Source organism: Parambassis ranga, chromosome 13 (assembly GCF_900634625.1).
Source record: "Parambassis ranga chromosome 13, fParRan2.1, whole genome shotgun sequence".
NCBI lineage: Eukaryota > Metazoa > Chordata > Actinopteri > Ambassidae > Parambassis > Parambassis ranga.
In genome coordinates this window covers 2,973,450-2,982,851 of record NC_041033.1, presented here as the reverse complement: position 1 = coordinate 2,982,851, position 9,402 = coordinate 2,973,450, and the positions used below count along the sequence as shown (strand labels likewise).

Genomic DNA, 9,402 nt, shown 5'->3' with positions numbered 1-9,402 from the left:
CCGCTGTTTGAGGTTGGAAGTGTCGCCTCCTTGGCATCCAGATAAGAAATAACAGACACGCATCATACAAAAGTAGGGAAGGGGATTAGGGCCACTGAAAACAATAATTAATAATTAAAATAAATCCAATGTCAGAATTCTGGTGAAGTGAGGTGATAAGGTTAGCCACACCCTTAATTGTTCATTAATTGTTTCCTGATCAGGAAATGATTAGATTAGATTAGAAGAGATTACAGGATAATGTGTAGGTGACTATGCTATATTGTAAACATAGATAGTACACAGATGGTAGACATGCTGATTAAAATACTATGACCATACTATACAGATGGATGTGTGAAAATAAATGTGTGTCCAGTGTAGCTAACAGTAGTACTGAAGTGTTCATCCGTCACACAGAGGTGAGCTGCTGTGTTACTGCAAAGGATAGGAATGATTTCCTAAACCGTTCTTTACTTCAGCGCAGCTGAATGAGTCTGTTTGAACGGGCTCCACTGTCTCTGCAGTGTGCTGTGAAGGGTGGGATGGACTGTCCATGAGTGAGAGCACAGCACAAACATGGCGATCCTTGATAACAAAATGCTCTCTGGATTGGGAGGTGGACCACCAGGCCTTGAGGTGCCTCATGAGGGGACACCTCACCAGAGTCCCTGAAGATGGTGAGCTATCACTGTGACTTTCACCTCAATAGAAATATAAGGATGCATCATTGTTGTTGTTGCGATGACGGTAATGTGGATGAGGATAAACCTTGTAACATTGTCACAGCTCAAAATTGGTCAGCTGGTGGATCGTGTTGAACAAAAGGACGATCATGTTGTGGTGTATCTAAGAGGTGAGAAACAATGGAATGTGCTCTGTGGCTTTGTGATTGACTGTATGTGTTTTAAATACTAACAGTTACTGCAGCATGTGGCCATCATCCACAGCTTACAGCTCATATAGGCGTTCCCAGTGAAGAACCTGAAGCCAGCCATGATCAAGATCTATGGGAATTGATGTTAGGACTGCTTTGTACATCCATGCTCAAAAGTTAGTGCCCCCTCTTCTAATTCTGTTTCTGGTGTAGGTACATAATACAGTGCGATATATAGCGGATATTAATATCATACAAACACAACCTAAGACAATAACAAAAATGTGTAAAATCATAGGTACCCCCATGATTCAGTAGCCTGTAGATCCACCTTTTGCAGCAATACGTTGAAGTAATGGTTCCCCGTATGAATTTATCAGCCCCTCACTTTGCTTTTTGATCCGTTCTTTAACGTTGTTTAAGTTCATTGAGGTTTTGGAGCATTCACTTATGCTCAGTCTTCTGAAGGTCCCACATTATTTCGATTGTGTTGAGGAATGAACACAATCAAAACAGTTGGACAAATGGACTCACATTTGTCTCTAGTATACTCTGGTATACAGAAGACACAAAAGCTTACTTACTGGAAAGATGATCTACTTTGGCCGGAGTCATGAGGTTAAAAGCTGTTTGCATGGCAAAAATCAAACATCCCACGCTGGGTAAAGGGCACTGTTGCAGGACTTTGCTGACTGTAACCTGAATGCCTCCCACTGATTTCAGTGACAGTGATGATCACAGACATCATGAAGGGAAACTATACTGAAGTGAAGCTGCATGGACAGAATCATCATAATCATGATATTAGATTTATTTTCAAACTGCTAACTGTTTAACATTGTTTTTTTAATTGCAGCTAGTAACACTATATCTGTAAATGATTACATGGAAATCAATCAGAAGGGCCTGTGTGGTGAGTAGGTGTGTGGTGCGTAGGTGTGTGTTGGCATTGATGAAGCAGGGGTGGGCTTCTGTCAGCAGATATTTAACAGAAGCCGACTCTGAGGATCATTGCAGTCAGTCATGGGTCGTCCTGGGACTCACATGTGGACGTGGACAATATGTGTCTTTTTGAGCTGGATGTGTGCGAGTCAAGCGGCGGCTGACCCGTAAGTGTATCTGTACTGTACTGATTTATAACATGAAAATAGTCCTGGAGTTTCTTCAGTGTCAGATCCAGCTAGTTAACAGCTGTGTGGATGTGTCTGTAGGCAGTACATGGTGGCCATTCCTGCCGTCCTTGAAGCTGGAGCTCAGACCAAATTCTGTGCAAGTCTCCTACAGCCCACTGAGTCTCTGCTGATGACTGTCACTCTGAGATCCCAGGAGAAGAACACCACTCTGTTCACACAGACTTCCAGTAAAGAGTTCCACACCTGCTTTCAGTTTCAGGTCAGCACATGGGCAACGCTCTTTTTAATTTCCTCAAACGTTCTTAGACAATGTGCTGAAGGATCAGTGTGTTGGGTCTGTTTGATGAATTGGAAAATACTTTCATTAGCTTAGAAGGAGTTTTATATCTCCAAGGGAGCAGGTCTGTCATGGAGCCTGCCATGTGTGCACCACCATGTCTCCACTGTAATCCAGAACTTTGATAATAAGTCCCCACTTGTCACAGGTTCCATTGGTGCAGAATAAAGCAGTGCAGGAGTTTGAAGTGGAGGTTCGAGGCGGCACCTTTCACTCAAGACAAGTCAGAAAAGTCATGATCAAAACATATCGACCAATGACGTTCATCCAAACGGATAAACCAATCTACCTTCCAGGACAAACAGGTAATTGGTTTTTAAAATGCCATCAATGTAAACCTTAGTGTTGGAAAGAGGTGTATACAGTTATCCACAGATAGTGTTACATGTGCCTGTCAGTGTTCTGTCGTGACCTTCCCTGGTCACCCCGGATTGTCAGATTCCGTCTCCTGTATTCAGAACATTGAGTGAAAGAAAATACCCTGGGTTTTGTAGTTTCACCTTTTGCAAAAGGGAGAACACCTAGTGAACACAGGCCTTTCAGTCTGCTTCACTCCCGTCCATAAGTGTTCTGCCCTTCCCTGTACACAGGCATGTTTTATTGAAAGTTGAGGTACATTTGCATAATAGATAAACAGTTCTTCAAGACCCTCGTTGGTATTCCCATATTGGGACATGTTACCCGTTATCCACACCTACTTATTATAATAATGTTATTTATGACTGTGAAACACTCTGTTTCCCTCCTATGTTGGATGATTTATCTTACGTCCACCTTCACCACAAAAAGGGCTCCAGTAATGTAAACATCCTCCCTAACTCTCTGTAAGGGTGTATGTGTATGTGTGTGTGTGTGTGTGTGTGTGTGTGTGTGGAGAGTCCCCCTTTTTCTCTGAGTGAAAGCATACATACGAGTAAATATGTGCTGTGTATCATATCAGCGCGTAGGTAACCTTTATATACTTCCACAGTTCTTAACACTGCTGTAGATGATATATATGATCTTGTTTATTTCCTGTCAGTGCATTTCAGAGTAGTCTCTCTGGACACCAAGATGAGACCTGTCAATCAGCTGGTGAGTGTGAACTCTCATTTACACACAATGTGATAACTGTGCCTTATATTATATGTGCCCGAGTGAACTGGAGTACAAACACTAGCAGAGTGTTGTGTGGAGTCAAAGAGTTATGCAATGAAGGGAAACACATGGGTATGCTCTTTAATCTGAGTTGCATTAGTCAGTTTGCTCTGATGGATCAATAGTGGAACCAGGACCTCTTGATGAAAACCTCTATGTGCTGAGTTAGAACTTTAGTTGCTGACGAGTTTGACATTTTTGCAGAGAATGTTGGATATTTGTACGGGGGTAAACTTCAGTATGAAAGATGCTCATTTTCATTTTAACGTGTTATCTGTCCACATGGATTCATATGTAGTCATCACATGTTTTCCTCTCTCCCCCTTTTTTTCTCACAGTACAACATAATCGAGCTCAAGGTGAGAAATTACTTTTATTACTTTGCATCACATAGACACGATACAGCCAAACTTTCTGTCAGATTATTTTACTACAGTGTTTATACCTAAATTGATGAAGATTCTCAGTCATCCAGGTCATCATACGTAGAGAAGATTGAAGCAAGGCGTCTGGACTTGTAGAGTTTTCTAGAAGACGTTTCGCTGCTCATCCAAGCAGCTTCATCAGTTCTAACTGTTGGTGGGGAAACATGGTTTATATGTGGTTACAGACCTCAGTGGGTGGGTCTGGGTAAAAACTTAAAAACTGAAAAAACAATAGCACTAAATGTTTCCATACTTACCTGTGATGTTCTGGCTGACTGGGCCAGGTGTGTCTAACGACTGGCTAACGACTATGAAACTGCCGGAGGGGGACTGGTTGACAGCCCTTTGTTCTTACTGTGAGTATGTGCAAACTTCCTGGGAATGGATGGAATCCACCATGGTCTCATTTGATGTCACCTCCTTGTTTACTTGCATCCCTACATCGGAAGCCACAGAGATGGTAAGGACGTGCCTCACACAAGACAGCACACTGAAAGAGAGAACCAACCTAACGCCAGACCACATCTGTGACCTGCTGGACCTCTGCCTGACCACCACTTATTTCCAGTACAATGGGAACTTTTACAGACAGAAGCACGGCTGTGCGATGGGATCACCTGTGTCTCCTATTGTGGCCAACCTCTACATGGAAGAAGTGGAGAGAAGAGCCCTGAGTTCCTTTCCTGGAACCACCCCCACCCACTGGTTTAGATATGTGGATGACACCTGGGTCAAAATCAAGACCAATGAAGTGGAACGGTTCACAGAACACATCAACGCAGTGGATAACAACATCAAGTTCACTCGGGAGGACACCAAGGATAACAATCTGGCCTTCTTGGACTGCACAGTACATATTGAGGAGGACAGGAGCCTCAATGTGGAAGTGTACAGGAAACCCACACACACGGACCAGTACCTGTTGTTTGATTCACACCACCCACTGGAACACAAACTGGGAGTCATCAGGACCCTGCAGCACAGAGCACAAACTGTACCCACCAGCTCAGAGGGGAAGAAGAAGGAGCAACACCACATCAGGAAGGCCCTGCAAACCTGTGGCTACCCGAAGTGGGCACTCATCAAAGCCACAAAAACAAGACCCCCCAACAACAAGAAGAAGGACAACACCAGGCGGAGAAAGAACATCTCCATTCCATATGTGTCAGGAGTATCAGAGAAACTCCGCAGGATCTTCAACAACCATGACATCCCGGTCCATTTCAAACCGATGACAACACTGAAACAGAGACTGGTTCACCCGAAGGACAAGATTCCCAGGGAGAAACACAGCAATGTGATATATGCAGTCCAGTGCAGTGAGGAATGCTCTGATCTGTACATTGGAGAAACTAAACAACCACTCCACAGAAGAATGGCTCAGCACAGGAGAGCCACCTCCTCAGGACAAGACTCAGCTGTTCACCTCCACCTCAAAGACAAAGGACACTCCTTTGAGGACAACAATGTTCACATTTTAGACAGGGAGTTTTTCAGTTTTTAAGTTTTTACCCAGACCCACCCACTGAGGTCTGTAACCACATATAAACCATGTTTCCCCACCAACAGTTAGAACTGATGAAGCTGCTTGGATGAGCAGCGAAACGTCTTCTAGAAAACTCTACAAGTCCAGACGTCTTGCTTCAATCTTCTTTATGTTTATACCTAATAGTAATATGATCAAATTGAAAGAAGCAGCCTGTCTGTATTTTCACCTGTATTTTCCTTCTTGAGTCATGAGAGCATGTTTTCTCTGATTCATTACATTTGACAGGATCGTCATGACAACAGGATCGGACAGTGGCTGAACGTAACATCCAACAGTAACATTTTACAGCTTTCCTACTCCTTGAACTCGGAGGCCCCAGAAGGATTGTACCAGATCACTGTGTCAGTGGGTGGAGATCAAAAGTATCACAGCTTCAAGGTGGAGAAGTATGGTGAGTTAGTGATTTTTCCCTTTTCATTCTCACTGTGTAAAGTAGTAGAATGGACACTAACATGCTTATTTTGTCCCTAGTTTTGCCAAAATTTGACATAAATGTAAAAGTAAAGGAAGAGGTTAGCATTGTCCAGGAAGAAGTTGAAGCTGAGGTTTGTGGAACGTGAGTAAAAGTCTCTTTGGCAAAATATCAACAGCAGGTTCAGTTTGTACAGTAAATGACTGTTTTTTACATTTTTAGGTACACATATGGACAGCCTGTTCCAGGAAGTGTTACGGTCCTGATGTGCCGACCTATTAATCGTTATATTCATGGTTACCCTGCTGTCAGCATTAAAAGCAGTGAAGTGGAATTATCTCCTCCATGCACCACAGAGACCAAACAGGCAAGTTGTTGCAGTGACAGAACACATGCATGTGGAAAATTTCCTCTTCTGTTATAGTTAATGTATCACACAAAAACTAGTGTACTACTGTGTCTTTGTATGTATATGTAGCCGACACAATGTAGCTGTTATAATACACTGGACTAGTATGTCAAAAGATCTAAGTGTCGCCTCAGGGAGGAACTTAGGTCAGTGTTTAAAATCACACAACACACATAAGTAGTGCAAAACACGTGATATATTGAGAAGTTTTTCACTGGCAATGCATCCGAATTCAAGTAATGCTTCCTCATAGTTCTCCTGTAGTCCAAAGTTTGGGTCCCTTTGAGTCGTATGACCTGGAAGTCAGTGTTCAGAGTCTATATAAACAGTTTCTTGTTCTCAGTAGTCTGTGTGGGTGAGTTGGGACAGGCTACAGCGCTGCCTACCGCATTGAGGAGGTGTTCACTTTGTTAATGTTGACCTGGCCTGTGTAAAACAGAGCCTGTATGCATTAACATAATATTTTCATATAATATTAACTTCTATGGAAACCAATGTTGAAAATAAACAATAAATACAATCAAGCATTCAATAATCAATACAACAGTAGAGATCTTACTAGTGCACCATAATACACAGCACAGGTAGCGTGTCGCTATTTCAGTGTACACTAAATACTAGCCTCTTAGGGCTTAGTGGCCACATACGCGGACAGCACTTTTTTGCTCTTATGTCCACAATGGTTTTCGCTGCTGAACCGGGAGTAGTATGGACATGTAGGTGGTCACTTACACTGCCATCCGGTGGTGTCAAATGAGTATAACACGCTACGGAAAAAATTCAAAATGGCAGCGAACACAAGGGAATTTTCAGGTGGCAGCTCTATACACAAACATCGACCAGGTAAGAACTGCTGTCATATTTTATGGCTTATTCTGATTTAGTTAGTTATATAAGCGTTGTACATTTGTCATGAAATGCAAATTTGAAAAAAAAGTGTAAAAATAATGAATTAGTATGTAGTTAAACATAACGTACACGTATGTGTACGTATGGACTGAAGCTCGTCGAAACAGCTGATATGCTGATAATCATGCACACATGTAAAATTTGAAAAACGCTATCTTTGCTGCAGCTAAAGAGTGGTACATTGTCCCAATGAAATAAATAACAATTAAATCATTAAATACATACCTATATACGTAAATTAGTTGGGTTGAAAGTGTTAGTAAAAATTTAATATTCTAGTAAAAATGTGCATGTGTAAGCTGGCTAATAAGCAATACATTGTCATGTTTTTATTTCCAGAGCATTTTTCTGTGCAAAGAGCATTGGAGCTACTTGGATTAATTGATGGAAACAACCTGGATGGGAATTACCACCCATCATCAGAGGAGCAAAGCAGCAGTGAGGATGAGGGTGACAGTAGTGATGAGGAGGACCCCATTCCTGAGCCCACTGAGCACAGCAGGGGATGTAAACGTCTCCATGGTGCAGATAATGGTTAGAGTAGACCCAATATATATTTATTTATTTTATTCAGTTAGGGCCTCAGGGCTATGTGAAGGATTGGAAGCAAAATCCTTATTTTCAATACTTGTTGACAGGCATAGGGACAGGGACAGATACAGGTTTATCCCGCACTCCCAGACGGTGCCGTCGAACTCAAGAGATAAAGGCTGATAGCTCAGAAGATGACTTAGAAGAAGAGCCAACACCAGGACCAAGCCAAACCAACAAAAAGGAAAAGCGAGAGTCCAAACAAGGTTATTGTTATTATTTTTGCCATGCCTTGATGGTACCTCTTTACATTTCATACAAACATCCACACAAATGTATATTATGCACCAATAAACCCCAGTTGCTTACATGGGTCAACTTCCTGCAATAAATTCTGTTTTTGTTGTGATTCTTGTGCAGGACATGGAATACGATGGAAGGCTTCTCCATTGATGCCAGACCTTGCAGAGTATCAGCATCAGGACGATGCAATGTTGAAAAAATGTGATGATGCAATGTTTTTTTACTCTAATATTTAAGAGTATGTGTTATTTACCTTAATTTTATCTTAGTTTTATCTTATTTCATGTTAATTATTATATGTTCTTTGTATGCACCAATCACTAAGGCAAATTCCTAGTAATGTGAATCCCCTTCACTTACATGGCAATAAACACGATTCTGATACCGATTCTGATTGTGATTCTGATTATTAATACATGCAAAGCAGTCAGGAAAAAACTCTGCAGTATTCAAGGTAAAATAAAGAGTTTTTCACTCTATTACACAAAGGTGACTTTATCGTTTTTTATGGAAGTTCGGAACCAGAGTCCACATATGTGGACATCATTTTTCTCTAAAAGTACATCATATCAAAAGATGATGCTTAGTTTTTATTCTAATTAGGTTCCAATTAGCCCAAATAGCAAAGAGAAATAAAAAATACATGTAAAAAAACAGCTTGGGCCTTAGGAGGCTAGGGGTGGAACGGTTCACTAAATCCACGGTTCGGTTCGTATCACGGTTCTGAGGTCACGGTTTTCGGTTCGGTTCGGTTTACAATGTTGAGGTTTTTTCTACTTTTAACACTCTGGAAATACCAGATGAGCACAAAATATATCCGAATTATCTAACATTCAACATATTTAAGAATCAGTTTAGTGTTTCCCCTGTTATTATATCAGGTCAAGTCAATTTTATTTCTTTTTAATTTCTATATAGCACCAGATCATAACAGAAGCCATTTAAGAAAACCTTTTCTATAGAACAGGTCTACACCTTGTTCTTTTGTGTCACTTATTTGCACGGCAGCATGACACACAGACACATGCACAGACACACACACACACGTGTGCGCACATACTCCCACCGTCGGACAGAGAACGACATAGTTCGACATAGTTGGATAGACTAAACTCTATGACTACGCTAAGCTATGCAATGCAAACACTACTGATGTCCATATTTTTATGTTTTTTTCCATATATGCTATTTACATCCCGCTCTGTAAGCACTGACGGGACCTTCGGCAGCTTTGCGCACGATTGGACTCAGAGTGCTGTGGGTCTCTCTGCTCTGCCTGCAGCTGAACCTGCTGCGTGAAGCTACAGAGAGACTGACCATCTGTGAGTGTTTTGAGGCAGGGGAGGAGCTCACGGCTGCTGCTTGTCGAGGGCAGTAGTCTGACTGCAGAAAGATTTCACG

General features: G+C 41.8%; 1 protein-coding gene across 1 annotated transcript in view; it reads left to right on the top strand.

Annotated features, from left to right (window-relative positions):
- The first annotated feature begins 1,820 nt into the window (after positions 1-1,820).
- The window catches only part of LOC114444313 (alpha-2-macroglobulin-like), a 28,074-nt gene continuing 20,492 nt past the window's right edge, over positions 1,821-9,402 (top strand). The window contains exons 1-8 of the mRNA XM_028418773.1: positions 1,821-1,965; positions 2,068-2,248; positions 2,475-2,631; positions 3,348-3,400; positions 3,802-3,822; positions 5,663-5,828; positions 5,909-5,993; positions 6,072-6,216. Of these exons, the coding sequence (XP_028274574.1) occupies positions 1,880-1,965; positions 2,068-2,248; positions 2,475-2,631; positions 3,348-3,400; positions 3,802-3,822; positions 5,663-5,828; positions 5,909-5,993; positions 6,072-6,216 (894 nt within the window). The 5' untranslated portion in view covers positions 1,821-1,879. The remainder of the gene's footprint in view (positions 1,966-2,067; positions 2,249-2,474; positions 2,632-3,347; positions 3,401-3,801; positions 3,823-5,662; positions 5,829-5,908; positions 5,994-6,071; positions 6,217-9,402) is intronic.